Source organism: Piliocolobus tephrosceles, chromosome 3 (genome assembly GCF_002776525.5).
Source record: "Piliocolobus tephrosceles isolate RC106 chromosome 3, ASM277652v3, whole genome shotgun sequence".
In the NCBI taxonomy this organism is placed as follows: Eukaryota; Metazoa; Chordata; class Mammalia; order Primates; family Cercopithecidae; genus Piliocolobus; species Piliocolobus tephrosceles.
The window spans coordinates 83,430,722-83,453,949 of record NC_045436.1 but is presented as its reverse complement, the minus strand read 5'-3'; the positions used below and the strand labels follow the sequence as shown (position 1 = coordinate 83,453,949).

The 23,228-nt window shown below is 35.9% G+C and overlaps 1 protein-coding gene across 1 annotated transcript in view; it reads left to right on the top strand.

The window, feature by feature from the left end:
* TACR3 (tachykinin receptor 3) overlaps positions 1 to 21,978 on the top strand; it is a 108,721-nt gene extending 86,743 nt beyond the window's left edge. The window contains exons 4-5 of the mRNA XM_023220068.1: positions 19,758 to 19,954; positions 21,490 to 21,978. Of these exons, the coding sequence (XP_023075836.1) occupies positions 19,758 to 19,954; positions 21,490 to 21,796 (504 nt within the window). The 3' untranslated portion in view covers positions 21,797 to 21,978. The remainder of the gene's footprint in view (positions 1 to 19,757; positions 19,955 to 21,489) is intronic.
* Positions 21,979 to 23,228: the final 1,250 nt, after the last annotated feature.

Genomic DNA, 23,228 nt, shown 5'->3' with positions numbered 1-23,228 from the left:
TGAAATCTTAAATACAAACAGAAAAATATACTGAGATTTCATGCCTTAGTTAATTTTGTGTTCTACATATTACAGTTAAGAATTAAATTGCCATTAAAGTCTGTGTACTTTTTTACTGTTTAAGAACACGTATTATCTTTTCATTGTGAAATATATCATTTTATTTTTCTAATTTTCCAGTACAACTGAGACAAATATCAAGAACAAGATATTTAGTTTTTTTCTTTCTCTGGTAATCATCATAATAGTTTGTTAATAGGAAAGCTATTCAAGGAATATCTATCATCTTGTTATTTTGTGGAAATGTGCTATGTTGGAGAAGTAATAAAGCCATTGTAATTATCCAACAACTAGGCTTGCTATTTCTTAAGTTGCAATGAGAAACATGAATTTGATGCCACTTCCCAAAACCAACCCAACCTTTCTCTCCTTCTCTACCTTTTCTCCCTTTCTCTTTTCTTGTCTCTCTCTCTCTCTGTCTCTCTCACACACACACACAAACACACACACACCATAGCAGGAAATATGGTAAAAGGAAGAGTTGTTTTAACTGCTTTAACTCCTAATAACTGCATACTTGCTATTATGAAATTTGACAGAAGTATTTGGCTCTCCAGTTCTCAGTCTTCATGTTACCCATGGTCCCTCAGCTCACCGTCATGGTCTTCTCTTGCCTTTATAAATACATTCATAATCAACTTATGTTACAGTGCTAATAATTTAAAATATGCTTGTAAATTAGCAAGATCATGAAAATGAAGTAAAAATGAATATCTTACTGAATATTGAATATTGGATGAATATCAAGCCCTGATTATATTATGAGTTTGGCATTCACATTTTCATTTAATCTTCATAATCCCCTGAGTGACGAGTGTTCTCATCTCTTCTTCGCTAATAAGACTGTTGTGTCCTTGGGCAAATTGCTTAATCTTTCTGAACATCAATATTCTTACTATATCCAATATACTAACAGAGTCTAGATTTAAATCAAATTTTGTAACTTTAATGCTCTTAGCACTGCAGTACACTACTGTGCAATGAAGATAGCAAGGTTTGACAGTAACCCTTCCATGAAGAGCATGAGCTTAAACATATACCACTGCTCAACCATTTAATGATTCGTTTAAAGCCTTTGCCTCAACACTAAATGGAACCAAGTTAATAAAACTTAGACCTTAGAATATCAAGGAAAAAAGTTCTGTCAGCACCACCTTAAATAAGTTGTATATTTTGTCTTTCTCCCAGTATCCCAGGCCAAAGATTGGATTGTGGTGTTTTAACATATATATTAAAACTAATATTGAAAGAAAAATTTTACTTTCTGATAAACATCAATAGATAATTATTAACTCAAAGGGCAAGTCTAGAAAGTAATAGAACTAAACACATTCATAAATGAACATTTGAGAATATATCTTAAATTTATTTTTGCTAAAGACTAAATTGTACATCACCAAAATTCATATGTTAAAGCCATAATACCCAATATAACTGTGTGTGTAAATGAGGTCTATAAGGAGGTAATTAAAGTTAAATAAGGACATAAAAATGGGATCCTTATATAATAGAATGAGTATCCTTGTAAGAGGAGATGCCAGAGTGCTCACTCATTCATTCTCTCTCTCTCTCTCTCTTTCTCTCTCTGTCTCACTCTCTTTCTCTCTGTCTTTCTTTCTCCTTCCCTTTCTCCCCTCCCTCTCCTCCTGTACCAAAAAAATAAAAAAGGAGGTAATGTGAGCACATAGTGAGGTGGTTGCCACCTACTAGCCAAGAAGAAAACCTTCACCAGAACGTGACCATGCTGGCACCCTGATCTTAGACTCGCAGCCTAAAGAACTGTGAGAAAATAAATGTCTGTTGTTTAAGCTACCCAATCTATATTTTGTTAGACAGTCTAAGCTGAGACAATTTTCATTTTATTATCAGTTATTAAAATACAATATTAGTCTTGCACAGTGGCTCACACCTATAATCTCAGCACTTTGGGAGGCCAAGGCAGGTGGATCACAAGGTCAGGAGTTCAAAACCAACCTGGCCAATATAGCGAAACCCATCTCTACCAATAATACAAAAAAAAAAAAAAAAAATTAGCCAGGCATGGTAACGCTCTCCTGTAATCCCAGCTACTTGGGAGGCTGAGGCAGGAGAATCACTTGAACCTGGGAGGCAGAGGTTGCAGTGAGCTGAGATGTCAGGTTTCCCTAAGTGATACTTAAAAGCATTGTTTTAAATAATTTTCACACAACCTTATGAGGTTAGCCTCATTTTATATGTATGTGAGAAAGCTGAGGCTTTATCACACAGATATTTACTAGCAAGGTTGGGACTAGAATTCTTATCACCTGGCTCTTAGTTCTTCTTTTTAATCACAACGCCTATGTTATTATACAAAAAAGTAAGCATTTTGCCTATATGAAGACTCATTTTCACCAGCACTATCTATCACTGCTAAAATATAACTAGTATATTGACCATTTTTGCACAATGCAACACTATCCATGTATTATTAATTAGATTTGCAATATAGAAAGAGACTCTAAAGGGAAACTTTATAACACTCTCTCAGAAGCCCATGTGATGTTAAAGCTGTTTTTTATCTAGGGCATCACAACTGCAAACCATATATGTGAAAACCAGTCTTTCACTTTGGACCATTCATGTATTTATATATTCATTTATTCAAAAGAGGGTTATCATGTGCTCTGAGTATTCTTCTAAGCATTAGAGAGAGAGAGAGAGATGCAAAACACAACTTCCCAGGCCGGGCTCTGTGGCTCATGCCTGTAATCCTAGCACTTCGGGAGGCCAAGGTGGACGGATCACCTGAGGTCAGGAGTTTGAGACTAACCTAGCCAACATGGCGAGATCCCAATCTCTACTAAAAACACAAAAATTAGCTGGTGTGGTGGGGCACACCTGTAGTCCTAGATACTCAGAAGGCTGAGGCGCAGGAATCACTTGAACCAGGAGGAGGTTGCAGTGAGCCAAGAGCGAGCCACTGCACTCTAGCCTGGGTGACAGAGTGAGACTGTCTCAAAAAACAGCAGCAAGAAAAAAAAAAAAAAAAGAACTTCATGGGATTTGCATTTAAGCAGGGAAAGATACTCCCTAAATAAACAAGAGAACAACAAAGTATACTGGAAAAGCTGAAGGAAATAAGCCATGAAAGAGAATAATTGCAATCGGAGTTGTCTTCAACTAGGGTGGTAGGAAATGGCTGTTGGAGTGATATTCTAGCTGAGTTCTTATCAATGAGAACAAATAAAGCACACAAAGAATTAGGAGAAGAGCACTCCAGGCAAGAAAAACAACATAAGCAATGCCTGAAGTAGGAAAAGGATTGATGTTTTCAAGGATCAGAAAAAAGTCAGGATGCTGGGACATAAAGAACCAATGAGGGTATGTAATGCGTAAGACAGCAAAATATAACAGAAGCTTTGAATGTTCAGTTTTTTTTTCAGATACAATAAGAAAATTACTTTAAGTAGAGGGCAATCTATTTTATGCTTTTTAAAAAGTTACTTTATCTGCTATTTGGAGGCAAAGACCAATTAGATGGTTATCGCATTTGTTTAGGAGAGGGACAACAATGCTTTCTCAGAGGCTATAGTAGGAGAGATGACAAGCTACTAAAAGACATAAGACTTATTTTGACGTCTTGGTCAATAAGATTTGCCAAGTGATTGAATGGGGCAGTGAAAATGAGGAATAGCAAAGAAACAACCATGACTTGTAAGTGTCTGTCTCTGGCAGTCAGATAGATGATGATGCCACTTACTGAGGTGTGGATGTTCACAAGAAGAATATAGCTTTTAGAGGGGTGAAAAAATAAACATTTTTATTAGCCTTTTGCTCCACTATCATTCTCTACTTCTTGATGACACATTCGTGTTAAAAAAGGAAATGCTTGTCTACTAGACAGTTTAACTGTAATTGGAACATAATCAGCTGGCACCTCCAATATGTACAGATTGCATTAGTTCAAAAGAGGTAATGCATGTGGCACAGAGCCTTGCACATAAAAGGTCTCCGACAAATTTTACTCCCCCTCTGCCTTAGGAGGCAACTGTGTGTACCTTACTTTTGCTCTTTAAGGTGTTATTTAGTTATCAATTATCACCAACAGCAAACTCTCTAAAAAAGAAATTAAGAAATCAATCCCACTTACAATAGCTACAAAAAAATAAAGTAACTAGGACTAAACTTAACTAAGGAGATGGAAGATCTCTACAATAAAAACTATGAAACATTAATAAAAGCAATTAAAGAGGACACTAATAAGTGGAAAAATATCCCATGTTCTTGGATTGAAAGAATTAATATTTAAAATATCCGTACTACTCAAAACAATTTACAAATTCAATTCAATTCCTATCAAAATACCAATGAAAATGTTCACAGAAATAGGAAAAACAATCCTAAAATTTTCATGAAACTATAGAAGACCCTGAATAGCTAAAGCAAGCTTGAACAAAAAGAACAAAGCTGGAGGCATTACACTACCCAACCTTAAAATATACTAAAAACAAAAGTAGTGAAATCAGCATGATGCTAGCATAAAAACAAACACATATACCGATGGAACAGATTAGAGAACCCAGAAGTAAATCCACACTTTACACCCGACTGATTTTTAACAAATGCACCAAGAACGCACACTGGGGAAAGGACAATCTCATTAATAAATGGGGCGAGGAAAACAGGTTATGCATATGAAGACAAATGAAACTAGACCTCTGTTTTACAACACCTACAAAAATCAACTCAAAATGGACTAAAGATATGAATATAAGACCCAAAACTATGAAACTACTAGAAAAATATATGGGAAAATGCTTTATGACATTGATCTGGGCGAGGATATTTTGAATAAGACCTCAAAAACAAGAGAAATAAAAGCAAAAACAGGCAAATAAGATGATGTCAAACTAAAAAGCTTTTGTACAGCAAAGTAAATTATCAACGGAGTGAAGGGACAATCTACAGAATCGGTGAAAATATTTGCAAACTATGCCTCTGACAAGTAGTTAATATCCAGAGTATATAAGGAACTCCAACAACTCAATAGCAAAAATAATACTAATAATAAAATTTTAAAATGGGTAAAGGATCTGAATAGACATTTCTCAAAAGAAGACATACAAAGGACCAACAGGTATATGAAAAAAATGCTCAACATCACTAATTATTCTAGAAACACAAATTAGAATTACAATGAGATATAATCTCATCCCAGTTAGAATGGCCATTTTAGAAAATTATCTTTTGATCCTCCACCCAGCTTCCAATCTATGTCCTTCCATTACAATCAACAAAAACATCCTTATTTATTTTTTTATTTCAACTTTTATTTTAGATTCACGAGGTACCTGTGCAAATTTGTTCCATGGGTATCTTGGGTGATGCTGAGATTTGGGGTCTGGATTCTATCACCCAGGTAGTGAGCACAGGACCCAACAGGTATTTTCCCACCTATGCTCCCCTTTCTCCTGCCTGTAGTAGTCTGCAGTATCTGTTGTTCCTATTTTTACGTCCATGTGTGTTCAATGTTTAGCTTCCACTTATAAGTGAGAAGGAGTGGTATCTGGTTTTCTATTTCGGTTTTAATTCATTTAGGATTGTGGCCTCCAGCTGCAACCATGCTGCTGCAAAGGACACGATTTTATTCTTTTATGGCTATGTAGTTTCCTATGGTGTACATGAACCACATTTTCTTGATTCAGTCTATCACTGATGGGCACCTAGGTTAATCCCATGCCTTTGCTATTGTGAATAGCATGGTGGTAATGAAGATATGAGTGCATGTGTCATTTTGATAGAATGATTTATTTTCTTTTAGGTATGCATCCAATAATATTCCATTCACACTTTAAACCTTTCCATTTAGATTTTGACTCCACAATTCCACCAGAGGTGCTCTGGTTCAGTTCAACACTAGTCTCCATGGAAACTGTCCTTTCTTATCTTACTAAAACTTTGAGCAACATTCTACAGGACTGGCAATCCTCCCTCCTAAAGGAGAGGAAAACCCTTTAGTGATGTTTTTGACCACGTTATAGTAGTTTTCTTGCCAAATCTTTAACTGCTTGTTCCTCATATCCTTTCCAGCTCTTTGTCTCTATCTGACTTCAAAATGTCTGAGTTATTTGGGGCTTAATCTAGACTACTTCTCACTCTTTATTCTCTGAGTAATTTCATTCATTCCCATGGCATTAAATATCATCCAAAATGTATGCTTCAAGCCAATATTCTCTATTGTACAATCTAAGTATACAATAGATTAAGTAAACAAAAACAATTGTATTTCTTTCTTAAGCCTTTATTATCACATGGCTCAAATAGCTATTGTTTCCAAACATCCATCCTGCTAGAGACAAAAACTAAGAGCAATAAAGATGATTTTAATTTAAATGTAAAATATTTAAAAGTATTTTTGTTTTGTTTTAAATAGTATTTTTGAATTTTTATTATGAACATAATAACACTAAACACTGGTAAGATAAAAGTAAATACATAGTGCTCCCTGCAATTAAAATGTTCATAAACTGGGTCTGAAAATCAGATACCTTCAAAAGTCAAAAGATACCTTCAAAATTCAAATATCAAGACCTATGCTAATTTCTGGGGGCACAAAGATAAATAATGCATAGGCCATGATATGGACTAAAGGAAACAGAAACATATTTAACAATACCACATGTCTGTGTTACAAAAGATAGATATGACTTGCTAAGTCTAATTAAGAATTACTATCTCTCTAATGACCAGTGATGATGAGCTTTTTTTCATACTTTTTTGGCCACATAAATGTCTCTTTTGAGAAGTGTCTGTGCACATCATCTGCCCACTTACTGATAGGGTTGTCTTTTTCTTGTAAATTTGTTTAAATTCTTTGTAGATTCTGGATATTAGCCCTTGTCATACGGATAAATTGCAAAAAAATTCTCCCATTCTGTAAGTTGCCTGTTCACTCTGTTAATAGTTTCTTTTGCTATGCAGAAGCTCTTTAGTTTAATTAGATCCCATTTGCCATTTTGGCTTTTGTTGCCGTTGCTTTTGGTGTTTTAATCATGAAGTCTTTGCCCATGTCTACATCCTGAATGGTGTTGCCTAGGTTTTCTTCTGGGGATTTTATGGTTTTAGGTCTTATGTTTCATTATTTAATCCATCTTGAATTAATTTTTGTATAAGGTGTAAAGAAGGGATCCAGTTTCAGTTTTCTGCATATGGCTACCCAGTTTTCCCAACACCATTTATTAAATAGGGAATCCTTTCCCCATTGCTTGTTTTGTCAGGTTTGTCAAAGATCAAACAGTTGTAGATGTGTGGTGTTATTTCTGAGGCCTCTGTTCTGTTGCATTGGTTTATATATCTGTTTTGGTACCAGTACCATGGTGTTTTGGTTAATATAGCCTTATAATATAGTTTGAAATCAGGTAGCCTGATGCCTCCAGCTTTGTTCTTTTTCCTTAGGATTATCTTGGAGATATGGGCTCCTTTTTGGTTCCATACGAAATTTAAAGTAGTTTTTCCAATTCTGTGAAGAAAGTCAATGGTAGTTTGATGGGGATAGCACTGAATCTATAAATTACTTTGGGCAGTATGGCCATTTTCAAGATATTGATTCTTCCTATCCATGAGCATGGAATGTTTTTCTGTTAGTGTCATCTCTTATTTCCTTAAGCAGTGGTTTGTAATTTGATGATCATTAAAAAGTCACGAAACAACAGATGCTGGAGAAGACGTGGAGAAATAGGAATGCTTTTACACTGTTGGTGGGAGTGTAAATTAGTCCAACCATCGTGGAAGACAGTGTGGCAATTCCTCAAAGATCTAGAACCAGAAATTCCATTTGACCCAGCAATCCCATTACTGGGTATAAACCCAAAGGATTATAAATCATTCTACTATAAAGACATGCACACACATGTTTATTGCACCACTGTTCACAATAGCAAAGTCTTGGAACCAACCCAAATGCCCAAAAACGATAGACTGGATAAAGAAAATGTGGCACATATACACCATGGAATGCTATGCAGCCATATAAAGGGATGAGTTCACGATGTTTGCAGGGAGACTGATGAAGCTGGAAACCATCATTCTCAGCAAACTAACGTAGGAGCAGAAAACCAAACACCACGTGTTCTCACTCATAAGTGGGAGTTGAACAATGAGAACTCATGGACAAAGGGAGGGAAACATCACACACCGGGGCCTGTCAGTGGGTGGGGGGCTAGGGGAGGACTAGATAACAGGTTGATGTGTGCAGCAAACCACCATGGCATGTGTATAACTATGTAACACCTGCACATTCTGCACATGTATCCCAGAACTTAGAGTATATATAATTAAAAGAATTATTATCTAACACTTCCTGTCTGAAGAAATGAAGGGAAGTGCCAGTTGTGATGTCAGAGCCCTGGCAACAGAAACTGGTTGGCTCCCAGGTAATAAGAAGAATTTATCAACTGTATAGGTTAGAAAAGGAAAGTTTTATTAAATGGAATATAATGCTGCAGCACAGTGCAGAGGAGCACTTCAGCAAGAAAGGACTGAGCACACAGCGGTGGATTTTCCTTAGGGGTATTAATGAACCTTAAAGAGAGAACTTATGAGTCATTTGGACCACAATAGTCACATAGTTCATGGTAAATAATTACATTTGCAGATATTTTGGTGCCTTGATATCAGTAAGGGTTGCATAGTGAGTTTCAACATGCATGCATTCTGGAGATGTATGGAAATTCTAAGTACTTAAAAATTGTGGGGAATGAACCATTGCACCAGATGCCAGCTTTAGATAATAAGGAATTCCTCAGATGGAGTTTTGCCTCCACATAGTCTGCTTGATGGCTGGTCACCAGGTGATCTTTGCTCTCCTCAGGAATTTATTTAGAGAGGTGAACCTGAGTTGACGTCCCAAAGAAGGAATAGAGTATTTTGTAAGCAAAAAAAAAAGTATCAGGACATTCGAGGTAAAGGGATAAGTATATTCAAATCATATAGATTTACTTCATTGTAACTACAAATGAGGACGTTACTTATACATCATGCTGTCTTAGTTTTCTAGATATTGTAGAGAATATATCTATGCTTAGTGATTTATCTAATTTGCTACTAGGTAAGTACAGAAAAGTATAATTTCAGATATTCTAGATTTATGCTATCTCAAAGAGCAAATAAAGTATTTACGCATTTAAGGTTTCTTTAAAAAAAAAATGCAAAGGAATCTTAAGACACCGGTAGATTCAACATTTCATACTACAGTACATAAATACCACCGAATTTTTAAAAGGATGAGTTGGCTGGTGCGGTGGCTCATGCCTGTAATCATAGCACTTTGGGAGGCCAAGGTGGGCAGATCACCTGAGGTCAGGAGTTCAAGACCAGCCTGACCAACATGGTGAAACCCCATCTCTACTAAAAATACAAAATTAGCCAGGTGTGGTGGTGCATGCCTGTAATCCCAGCTACTCAGCAGGCTGAGGCAGGAGAATCGCTTGAACCCGGGAGGCCAAGGTTGCAGTGAGCAGGATTGCTCCATTGCACTCCAGCCTAAGCAACAAGAATGAAACTCCATCTCAAAAAGTAAATAAACAGTTATGATATGAGTTATAAAAATATGAGTTATGTCAACATATATTAAACATATCTGTTGGTCTGACAGGGTGTCAGGGTGTCAGCCTGGCCTTTTCTACCAGGCCAGTCATACTTTCAAAATACAAGATCTCTCCCTGCAACTCCTGGGCAGAAAGGAATAAGAGGGATGAGGTGACCCTATGCCATGTTGCCAGCAGGCTGGCAGTAGTTTGCAACTGTTTTCTCATTTGTACCCTCTTCTCCAGAAAAGGTAATTGAGGCAGAAGTCCTCTTGACTTTCTCCCTTTCCATGGATGTCAAAGCATCTTAAATTAATTAGCTACTGAGTTGGGACTAACATAGTCCTTTCAGCAGACCTGCTTCATTCCAGGGTGGCTTTCTTTGACTGTTCTTTATTACTGCATGCAGGGAGATCAGTTTTATTAAGATTGTAAGGGTTGGAGGAGTGACACCGTTACCTACTTACTGGAAAAAAGTTGTTTTCTTCTTGCAGGGGGTGTTTGTGGTTAATTTTCTCCCTCCTGCCTCCTTCCCTTCCTCCCCTCTTTTCATGTCCTCTGGTGTAGTCTAGTATAATCTAATGAATATGTGAGGTTGTCAATGATTTATACTAATTATCCATTTGCCTTTAAATGTATTTCACGTAAGTGAAGAATGTGGAACTTGATTGTACCATATGGACACATAAAATATTAAAAGTGTCATGTCCCTATTTCACAGTTTTCAGTTCAGATAAATCTCTCGGTATTCATGTAGAGTTAGATAAGTGACTCTTCAACCTTAAGCTGCCATGCTTACTCCACCATTTCAACTTCTTTTCTTACTCTTTCACCTTCCTGCTGTAGGAAAACATCTCTTCTCACATAAACCTTAAATGAGCTGTTCCTTAGAGAAATAAGATTCTGTGACTGCCCTTTCACTTAAACATCCCATAAGTATAAAATGAAGAAAGGAGCAGGGACTATTTCTAAGAGTCTTTAGAAGCACAGTGGACACAAAATGAGTTTTAGCTCATCAGAAATTAAGAAACCTGCTCATCCTAGCACTGAACTTGCCTTCGGGATCTTGAGAAATCACTGCACCTCCTTAGTGTTAAGTTCCTCATCTGTAAAATGGTGAAAGTATTAATATATTAATATAGTATAAAGTTTGTTTTAAAGATTAAATAAGCTCATGTATTTTAAAGTTTTTAAATGAATATAAAAATATCACAAGACTTTTACTGAAAGCAATGATAGACATGACTCCACTGACTCATCTATCAGTGCTTACTCTCAAATATGCCTTTGACTTTACCTCTCTCAAAGAATAATGTAACTATCCATGTGATTTTCTTTTGATGATTCTCAAAATGGATATTAGAACCACCTGGCCAATGCATAGAGTGAAGAACTCCAAAGTGCTGAACATTGTATTCTGTAATATAGAATCAGTATCAACAGAAATTGGTGACAGGAAGGTAGTAAAGAAAAAGATATAGAAATTGATGTTTGAAAAGTTGGGTGAGAAAAAATTTTAAATAATGTACAGGTGGGAAAATTTGAAAACATTGTTATACCTTGTAGAATTTATAAGACAGAAACTTAAAATACAGAGGCTAGAACATTGACAACAATGTCTCTATTGTTGCCAAGTTACAATGTAACAATCCAGCCCACCTCCATGTGTAAGAGCAGAAGACATTGAATAAAAAATTTCAGACTCATCCCTTCTCAACCTTTTGGCTAAGATCAAGGGTACAAAATTCCAAATTCCATTCCTATTAAAAGACTACGTTACTACTTTCTTGTAGTTCATTATGAATTAGTACTCCTACATATTTGTCTATACGTTATGAATAGTATACTTTTATTAAATTTTTGTGTTAATTTGCTAGATGTATACCTTTAAAGTAAACCACATTTAATTTCTTTAAAAAAATTCTTTTTGAAATTGGTCTTATTTGGATGCCTGAAATACTGGTAAATAAATCTTTTTTTAACCGATATTTTGGGTATCCAAATAATCTATTATTTTTCCAAAGCATAGAAGTTATTTTCTGGCTATTTTCTGTTTTAGTTCTCTTCTATAAACAAGTGTAATCAGCTCTACTCCTTTAGAGGTGAATACCTAAGTGTGATAACTGAGAAGGCTTTGACTTTAGTCAAAGGGACTACTCTTCAATGTAAGTCCAAGTGACAGATTCAATTGGATTATTGAGCTGTATAAAACTAAGACAAATCTATCACTTCACTCAGCAAGCACACTTTCTGTGAGCTTGTCATTCTTTTCTGCTGCAAAGGAATTAGCATGAAAAACAGTGCTTGTGAGGAAGACCATATATAATGTAAGAAAGGCTCAAATAAAGGAAATACTAATCTTGATCTATCCCTTACGTCACTGAAAGCAATTCCAGGCAATCCAAACCGTTCTGGAAATCTTCATTTTTACTGGGACTCTGTACAGTATTATGCTTCCTACTGTGCTGGAATGAAGCCCTGTTGTGTACGGACCTCGGCATCTCAAACATTGTATTTGAGATATCTGTTCAGGTTGCCATAACAAAATACCATAGACTAAGTGGCTTAAACAACAAAAACATATTCACAATTCCAAAGGCTAGAAGTGTGAGCTCAAGGTGTCAACAGAATTGGCTTGTTCTGAGACTTCTTTCCTTGTTTTGCAGATGTCTGCAACTCCATGTCTTCCCTTGCTCTTCCTTCTGTGTGCCTGTACTAATCACTTCTTTTAAACATACCTGTCATATTGGTTTAGTGCCCACCATAATAACCTCATCTTAAGTACCTCTTCCAAGATTCTGTGTCAAAATATAGTCACATTCTCAGTTTCTGGGAATTGGGACATCAACATAGGAATTTGGGGAGGCTGCAATGCAGCCTACAACATTCTGTCCACTCACCCCCTAACATTTCTGTCCTTCTTATGTGCAAAATATATTCACCTCATCCCAAAAGCCCCAAAAGTCTTCACCCATTCCAATATCAAAGCTAAATTCAAGTCTTATTTATATTATCATCTAATTGAGATATGGGCGAGACACAAGGTATGATTCATCCTGAAGCAAAATTTATCTCCAGCTGTGAACCTGTGAAACCAGAAAAGTTACTTGCTTCCAAAATGGAAAAGTGGGAAAGTCATAGAATAGACTTTTCTATTACAAAAGAGAAAAACCAGAAAGAGGAAAGGGGTGATGGATTCCAAGCAAATCTGAAATCTGGCAGGACAAATTCCATTATATTTTAATGCTTAAGAATAATCTTTGCTGGCTCAATGTTATGTCCTCCAGGACCTTGAGAACAATAGCCTACTCTCTTGGTCCTGGGCAGCACTCCAACCACTCTGGATCTGAAAGAGGAGACAGCCCTACCTCACAGCCTGTGTGCTCTGGGCCCGTGGTGGCTGCAGCAGCCCTGCCAACCACTGATTCACCTTTAGGGTCATTGTCCTTTTTTCTTAAAGGATAATACATGTTTGTAGCTGGGTAGCTCTACTGACCTGTCCTATAGAATCACAGAAGTCTGGCTGCCTTCCTTAATTTCACCCTGTATCTGTCCCCTTCAGTCAAAATCTGGCAGCACTTCTACTAGTATAACCCCGTAATTTTTCCTGTCTTCTGTAGAGATACCTGATTAGATCCATAGGTCATATTCCTATAATCTCTTTATCAAATGCGTATCCACCCATACCTTTAGAGTTTGCTCCAGAACATGCTTTCTCATTTTTTACAATGTGGATCGGCTGAAAATCTTCCAGATCTTAAAGTCTGTTCCTTTTTGCTTACAAATATCTTTTCAACTTCTTTCTTTCCTCTAACAATTTGCTACAAGTAGAAACCAAGACATACCTCCAACACTTTGCTTAGAAAAGTTCTCAGCTAAATATCCAAGTTCATCACTTAAAAATTCTACTTTCTGCAAAACATTAAAGCATAATTTGGCCAAGTTCTTTGTTGCTTTATAACAATAACTGCCTTTTTTTTCAGGGTCCAATAACATGTTTCTCATTTCCATCTGAGACTTCACAAAAAGCACCTTTAATGTTCATATTTCTGTCAACATTCTATTCATGATGGTATCTGTGTATTTCTGAGACTATAAAAATCTTTCTCTATTGCTCTCGTCTTTTTCTTCTGAAACCTCATTAGAATTGCCTTTAGTGTTCATCTTTCTACCAGCATTCTCTTCAAAGCAATCTAGGCTTTTTCTTACATCTCAGAATTTTTCCAGCCTGTACCAGTTACTCAGTCTTAGAGCCTCTTTCCCATGTTTAGGCATTTGTTACAGCAGCACCTCGCCTCTCATTACCAAATTCTGTATTAGTTTTCCATGACTTCCATAAGAAAATACCACAAACTGGATGGCTTTAAGAATAGAAGTTTACTTTCTCACAATTCTGAAAGGTACAAGTCCAAGATCAAAGTGACAGTGGGGTTTGTTTCTTCAAAGACATCTCTCCTTAGCATACAGATGCCTGTCTTTCTCCCTGTCTTTACCTTTCTGTGTCTATTTCCTGATGTCTTCTTCTTAGAAGGACACCAGTCATATCAAATTAGGGTTCACCCTAATGGCCTAATTTTAACTGAATTTCCTTTTTAAAGACACTATCTCTAAGTATAGACACACTCTGAGGTACCGAGAATTAGAACACTGACTTATGAATTTTGTGGGGGCCACAATTCAGGCCATTAAAAGCCTCTGTAAGTTTTTATCCCTAACCATGATGCCATAAAATCCATCTTTATTTTTTCTGATTTAATGTACTTACTTTTCTAATGCCATCAATCTTGTCTTCCTTTTTGTGGTTGCATCTTTTCCTTTGGTTTCACACCACTATAGGCCTGAAATCTTATAGTGCTCTCAAAGATCAAGTTTACAATGAAAACGTAAAATTACTTTAAAAAGGAAACATGACCGATGAAATGTAAAGAAATAGAGTGCAAGCACAACACAACACAATACAACACACACACACACACACACATATTTTCCATAATTGCATATACATGCGCACAGGTTTTTTCATTTGTTTGGGCTTGACATAATTTCTTATAGGCATTGCTCTAGGCTAATGTTAACTGAATGTGCATGTTAGTCGGATTTGGCAACAGTGCCCAATTTCTTAGATGACACTCACATAAAATGCCTATATTCTCACCCAGTCCTGAAATTACTGGCCAAATTTATCTTCCGAGTCATCCTGCACTCTGCAAAATATCATGTGATACTGAAATTCTTTTGTCTTTGAAAGTGAAGCACCAAAAGCCAAACCTAAATAGCCTATGAAGTAATACTTTCAATTTTGATGCTTTTTATTAACTTTTAAAACATCTTACCCTTTAGTATATTATTTTAGTCTGCTAATTTGTGATTAGAAAAAAAAATGGCCTGAAATTTTTACTTAAAGGAAAATAATGATCCATTTGAGAACACTTGTGCAGAGGACAGATATGAGCAAGTGGTAGGGTGTGGTCCATGGGATGATTCTTCAAAACGTATGCTCTAAGGAGATTCTAATCAAAACAAGAAGTTTTGTTTTGTTTTGTTTTTTGTCACACCAAGCTATTTTTATTCTAAGCATTTAGAAAGAATCAATCCTGTACCAAAGAATATGACCCCTAGAGTTTTCTAAATAGTTGTCAGCATTTTAGTCAATTTCCTAAACTAATTTTTGCTTTTACAACCCAAACCTCAAAAACATCCTTCCTACACTAATTTAATGTGATAGATAAGAACAGCTGTAGGCATTTCAGTCTAATCTGTATGGTATACAAAAATCTAAGATCTTTCCCCTTCGATACGTGAAGGAGAGGTATCCAAAGTTTAATCTCACTAATATATGAGGACATGCAATTCCATCCTGCCTATGTAGTTAGATTCTTAACTGCTAAAAATAGGCACTATCACTTTGTAAGGGCTACATTACATGTCCCCACTTTCCTCCTTCATCCTGCTTGCAAGTTTCCAAGGATAATGGGTGGCTACCCACTTAATAACATTATTAAGACATGATGAGAGATTTGAAACTTCTCTGTCCCAGATTGTCATCTTGATCTTGCCTAAAAATCTCAAGATTCTGAAAGTTCACCACCTGATTCTTTTTTATCTTTAACAGTTCATAGCCTGTCTGCCCTGTTACCATTGTTCAGCCATGCAATACAGTGGTAACTGCTTATAGTACCTGCACATCTATCATTGCTCAAGCTTCATGCTTCAAAGAGTTCTTTTCTTTGGCATTTTATCAGGAGGGTGATTTCAATTTTGTGATTTCAGCATTTCACAAAGCAGATAACTTCTCCCACCCAAGAGCCTATGTTTGCATTCACATCAAAACTAGGGTCCAGAGAGTTCATCATCTGAAATAACACTACAAGACTTTGTAAGCAGAGAGCCAAGGTAACAGTATTATATGGAAATAAGTACAGAAAACATATTATAGCCACTGTTTCACTTTTAAAAAATGTTGTAGGGTATTTTAAACTTTTCTTAAAATTTTTAAAATATGTTTATAAATCTTTCACAACAAGTCCTAAAGGCCCTCTGTATGTGAGTTAGAAGCTATCTGAAGTCTCTGTTCCATTTTCCACATGCATTTTAATTTTTGCATGTTTTTCTGAACTTTTTGCACTTTGAAAATGGAAATTTATCTAAAAGGACTCTGATAGCCTTAGCAGGTTTTCAGCAATTGTCAGAAAACAATTTTGTGCATAGGAGTTTGCAGTCAGTCTATATAAAATGATTCAAATACAATTTATGTTAACATTCTCAAAGATATTTTACTTGCTCTTAACATTTGCTTAGAATGAAATCTAATGCTTTCATGTGCCCCATAAAAATAATTATATTAGGCCGGGTATGGTGGCTCACACCTGTAATCCCAGAACTTTGGGAGGCCGAGGTGGGTGGGTCACAAGGTCAGGAGTTTGAGACCAGCCTGGCCACTATGGTGACACCCCTTCTCTACTAAAAATACAAAAATTAGCCAGGCATGGTGACGCACTCCTGTAATCCCAGCTACTAGGGAGGCTGAGGCAGAAGAATTACTTGACCCTGGAAGGCAGAGTTTGCAGTGAGCCAAGATCGCGCCACTGCACTCCATACTGGGTGACAGAGTAACTCCATCTCAAAAAAGAAAAAGTTATATTATTTTTTGACTCATTCTCTTTTTAAATTCATTTGCCTTGAAAGCAGAAATAGCAGTAAATTCTATGCTCATTTTACATACACATGGTCATCTTAAATGAAAAACAAATGATACTAGTAATTGACGACTGAGTAAAATCTTAGACATAACTGTCTGTGTCTTTCAGTTTCTTTTGTTTTATAGTCACTTTCACTTGTTCACTTAAAAAATTTCTAAGTACCCTTTATGTATGAAGTCCAGTCCAGGTGCCTGAAATACAAATGAACAAAACAAACAGAAAACCCTTGCTCTTTTACAGTCCAGCATCAGGAGACACAAAATAAAGAAAAAACATAACAAACTGAAGAGAAAGAGCAAGCTAAGAGGTTCTGAGAGGGCTGAAAGGGCAGATTGCGATTTTAAATCAGTTGGTCAGAATAGCACTCAAAGAAAAAATGACAATTGTGCAATGACTTGAAGGAGGTGAGGTACTTAAACCCTGGGAATCATGGTTAGAAGAGTGTTCTAGGTAGAGAGAGGAGCCAGGGAAAATAATCTATGGCTGGAGCTTAACTACCCTGTTCAAGGAATAATAGAATGCTCACAAATTCAACAATGAAAACATCAATAGACCCATTACATTTAGTCTAATATCCTCTGAACCTACAGTTAGTAGGCATGTATTGAGTCAGTCTTTGTTACAATAAGCTAGTAGATTCTCATAAATATTATTTTAAATTTTGTCTGCCCATGTTCATACTCAACATTTCAATGCATGCATTTTTATTAAAATTGTACATTTTTTTTTCATTATATTGTAAACTTCTGGATAAGGAATTAGTCCTCAACCACTATTTTTCTCAATGTTATTTTCTAGACTCAAGATATTCGACAGATGTTTTTATCTGTAAATAGAGGGTAAAAAGAAAAGAAAGATCTTTCTTAGTTACACGAATCACAACGGTCAGAGCTTTGGGTTTTTGCCTCAATTTGCTAATGTGCAATTGAAAGACAATTAATCATTAAATATGTAAAATATTGCATAAATGTAAATTAAATTATATCACTTGTTTTTCACAAATATATGAATTATGAATAGGAAATCTGAGAAATAAAATACAGAAATACAAAAGCAGTTCCGCAGAAGAAAGCAATGTAATTTGAAGAACACTGGGAAAATCAAAAGATGTTATATGGTGTGACCAGTGATGACATTTCATGAGTTGTTGACCTGGATTTTCATCTCTGATGGCCAATTTCCATCTGCTCAGTGCTGGTCACCTGGATGGTACAGTGGTTTGGCCCTTAGGGAAGAGTTACCTTCCACATTGATCCATTTCATGCTTTGTCTGTTTCTAAAATCATGTCTCTCCTGACTAAACCTTGCCAACCTTCATCTGAATCCCTAATTTGCAGTCAAATGACAAGTCCATTTCATAACTACTGTATCTTCCTAGTTCCAAGGTGCCTCATAGGCCCTTTACATCAGAGCTTTCTCTGATTTGTTTTAATCTGACTGCAGGTAAGCTTCAAAATTATTTAGCTTAAAGTATCTTATTTTAAACTTTTTACTATTTCCAAATTCCCAAAAGAGACATGACCGTATTTAGCAGATAGATTGATTCTGAGAAATATCAAACGAGATACTCAGAGAATATTATTTTAAATGAAAAGTCAAGCTGCTCAGTGTTGAATACCTTTGATTCTACCTTTCTTATAAACACAGACAATGGAATAGATTTTATTTTATTTAGAGACACACAAAACATCCTTCATTTCAACCTCCTGCTACAAACTGTACATTGCTATTTATTACTCATTCATTCTATATCTATTTATCTCAGCTATATACCAAGGACTGTGGTAGATGCCGGGAGTAAAAAGATAGTTAAGACATTCTGTCTTCAGGAATTTTAGGCCTAGTGGAAGAGAAATAATAGCTGACATTCTACTTTGATTAGAGTTGTCCAGGATATTATCATTCACTAGTATACAATCAAAGGAAATGGCCTATGCTTACCAAAGTCATAAAAGCTAATGTACAAAACAGTTGCATAAACCAATAACCTATTTGCAAATCTGAAGTTAGTATTTTCCTCACACTAATGTGAATATTTACATATAATCACTATTTGGGGAAATCTTCTCCAATATCAGATTATAAGAGAAACCAAATTAATATTCATAAGGTTGCATAGTGAGCAGTCTATTAAAGAAATCTGAATAGTCTTAAGCTATAGTCAGGCTATAAAAGAGTACTGACTTGAACAAGCCCAGCCCTAGCAGCTTAGTAAACCTCCATAGTGACTTACTTGATTTCCTAGAGATAATGTCTCCACTATTGTACAATGCAGGCTACACAGCCACATCCTAGTTCCTATCTTGTAGAGGACTATGTGCTCGCAAACCAGATGTTCCCAATTAGTCCTGCTCTTGCAAATGAAGCAGAGTGTTCCTTCCCTGCAAACAGGGAGGACAAAGGAGCCAGCTGCAAACAGCAGACCCTGGGGGCTTGTTTATGTGTAAACATCCTGAAAATCCAGAGAGTTAGGGAAAGGTCAGAAAAACAACAATGTGTCTTGTGACTTGGCAACATTCCACAAACGACTGTATAAAATAAAGCAGAGCATGCCATTTGGGGTGGCCGCCATGTTTGGCTTGTCTTGTGTTGTCTCGTGTGTTCATTCCTTTGTTTAGGAAACATGCGGACCCCAACACTCTCTCTCTCTGTTCTAGGCTCTCTGGGTTTTTGTAAACACTTATTTTCTTCAGGCCAATCAAAATATACTTGTCTGTGTTTGAGTTAGCACTACCCATTCACTTAGATAGGTAGAAATGAATAGTGACATAGCATACTTTCTTGAGACTTACCTTAGGCAACTGTCCCTATATTGCTTCACCATTTTTTAATACATTGACTATTCCCTAGGCATGATGTGTATTATCAGAAAAGCATGATTTGCAATAAGCTGTTGGAACTATTATATTCAATGAGTATTATGTTTGTCAAAAATGACTTTTTTTCTTTATAGGTTGTCAAAATGATGATTATTGTTGTCATGACATTTGCTATCTGCTGGCTGCCCTATCATATTTACTTCATTCTCACTGCAATCTATCAACAACTAAATAGATGGAAATACATCCAGCAGGTCTACCTGGCTAGCTTTTGGCTGGCAATGAGCTCAACCATGTACAATCCCATCATCTACTGCTGTCTGAATAAAAGGTAAAAACAAAATGAAATGCAAGTTGCTTGTCACACCCGCCTTCGCTGGAAACATACAATGTTGTTCCATTTTCTTGGTGCAAATGCAAAGTGCAGAAGGAAGGGAAAATTTAAGAATTCACTGAGAGAGGCACAGGCTTTATCTTTTAAGACCCCTCATACACACTTTATAAAGCATTATAAATTAATGCTTTATTTATATGCATTAATGCATTAATAATTAGATGCCCCAAACAATGTTCTTGGGGTTCTAACTGTATGATTCTTCTACGGGCCAACTTCTTCCTCCAAAAGCTCAGAATTTTACCTGCCAAAGAAAAAGAAGTACCCTCATGATTGAAGGAGAATTGAAAATATGCTCAAATCTTCAAAGAAATAAAGATACTTCCTAGAAATTCTTGAATAATTTCTATAAGATGGAGAGATGATGGCATATATGAGCAGACTTTATTAAAAAGGATATGTTGTAAATAAATAAACTTTGAGGTAGAAGCTTTTGTAAAACCAAGGGGAGCTCCAATCCTCCTTCCTGCATGGTGAGGTGGGGTGAGTAAGAGAGTGTGCAGCCTCCATGGAGATGGCTTGTGAAGAAATCACGGTGGTCAAGGGAAAGATGTTTATAAAGTTAAAAAATGAAAAGTGAGAATATTTATAGTCAAATGTAAAACTAGAAAAAAATGATAAAATCTGCTTTCCAGATAAAACCACCTTGGTTTTATTGGTCAGCACATGAAGGGGTAAGGTTAAATTTCACAGGGTTGGTAAGTCCTGCAATAAGTTAATGTGTTTTTTTTTTCCAGTAGAATTGGGACTTTATGTAAGTAACTGCATGAATTAAATCCTAAGCTCTCTCTCCCCAGTTGGGGCTCTACCACACTGTGCCTTAAGTTTGTTAAATACTTAATTAATTCTTGCCTTTTTTTTTTTTTTCACTAATTGCATAAGCCATATCTCAATTCCCGCCACCCCACAAGCATTACATCCACTTTTAATCAACTTCATTTAAAGGTTTACAAAGATAAGGATTTTGTACTTTCATACATGATTAGATAAAAACCATCAAGATTAGCAATTAATTCTAACATTAAATGAGACTTTATAAACGTGTAATCATTTCTGAAAGGAGCTATTTTGAAATATATCATTTTTAAGTGCCTTAATTAGCAAGCCTAATTCAATTATATTTATGTAAATGTATACAATTATTTTAGAAAAAGATGCTGTTTCTTTACTATATTGGTTACCTGACGCAATGCGTTTGCTATTGATGACTTCTCACTGGTGGGAATGAGATGCTTTTCATTGCTGGGAATCAATGCTTCTCATTAATGGGAAATTAATTTCCATTCAATTCAATTCAAACAAGAACTAAAAGACTAACAACAATACTGTGACACAAATTCTAAGTTTGGCTAAAAACCAAACTCAAAAACTGAGTTGTTATAACTACCTTAAGTAGAATTTTCTGTGGCAGCTGAAAGACATATCTGCTTGAAAAAAACAACTTTTTCTTTCCGTGGCCTGCTTTTCCTCAGATTTCGAGCTGGCTTCAAGAGAGCATTTCGCTGGTGTCCTTTCATCAAAGTTTCCAGCTATGATGAGCTAGAGCTCAAGACCACCAGGTTTTATCCAACCCGGCAAAGCAGTATGTACACGGTGACCAGGATGGAGTCCACGACAGTCGTGTTTGACCCCAGCAATGCAGATACCGCCAGGTCCAATCGGAAGAAAAGAGCAATGCCAAGAGACCCAAGTTTCAATGGCTGCTCCTGCAGGAATTCCAAATCTGCCTCCACCACTTCAAGTTTCATAAGCTCACCCTATACCTCTGTGGATGAATAGCCTTAATTTCATTTCCTGAGGTAAAAGATTAGTGTGGTCCATCATGGTGCCAGTCTAGGCCCCCATTCTCCTATTTATCAGTCCTGTCCTATATACTCTCTAGAAACAGAAAGCAATTTTTAGGCAGATATGGTCAACTTGAGAAAGGTAGCATATAAATGTGACAAAGACACTAATAAAATGTTAGCCTCCACCCAAAATAAAATGGGCTTTAAATTTATTCTTTGAAAACTCTAAATTATTATATGCAACAAACAAAAATATGTCAGAAAAATACTATCTCATTTACAAATTGCAATATACATTTGTGACATTAAAATGACATATAGTTTTTCTAAGAGATTAAAGAACCTTTAAAACATAATATCGTAAGCTAAGGGAAACAAAATCTATATAAAATGGACTTTTTTTTGCCTAGAGAAATAAAATGGGAAAAAAAGTTAAATGATTCATTTTCCCACTAGAGTAACAGAAAAATTAACTTTAAGAAATAGTAAATGAAAATCTTTGCTCAAGAAAACTCATTTTGTAGAATGTAAAGGTTTAAAGATTTAAAGATTTCTTCCATGGCATTTAACTGAAAAGGAAATCTAGTTAAATCATTAGGCAAATGTATATTTCATTCTCTTGATTTTTTTTTTTTTGTGAGAGAGTGAAATTTTTAAAAATTATATACTTTTTGACCATTACTTATTTTTGAATGCCAAGCTAAAAAGGAGTCAAAGTTAGGACCTTAAAAAATATAAAGAAAATTCCTATCATTCTCTTTATTTTTCACAGACTTTTTAAATAGTTAGATTATAAAACAGTACAGGTACATTCCAATAAATAGGTGAAGAATACTATTTGTGTTCTCTTCCTCTCCCCTCACTGGAAATAGAATAAGGACTAGGAGAAATTATCAGAAAATATCTTCAAAGGCAACTCCTTAGGGAAAAAAAGTCGTAAGTGTGACAAAAGAAAATATGGTTGAAAAATACCAATATATGGTACATATGAGCAAACCAGGCAAGGTGTGGAAAGATGAGTTACCTCTTGGAAAACAAACCTGCACAATAGTTCGGATATGTGTGAACTAATACCAGCTGAGCGAGAGGGTGAGTCTAACACACCTCCTTCCACAGAGAGACCTTTTCTTTCATTTCGTTATTCAGAAGTCTTACCAGAAAGAAATGAGATAATAGTCCTAAGAAAGCATCAATTTTACTACAAGAAGATATATACTAGCACATTTCTAAGACTCATAACACAACAAGAAATGCTTTTAAGTGTAAAAAGTAACATCCAGACCTCAGTGCTTATAGATCATCTTTCCTTGAATTAGGGATACCGTCAATCCTGCTCAAGAAAGCAGAAACTTTTTGAGAATGTGAATGTGTATACAAACTTCTCCTTTAAACTATTCATTGATTTTTACAGATATTTGTCTAAA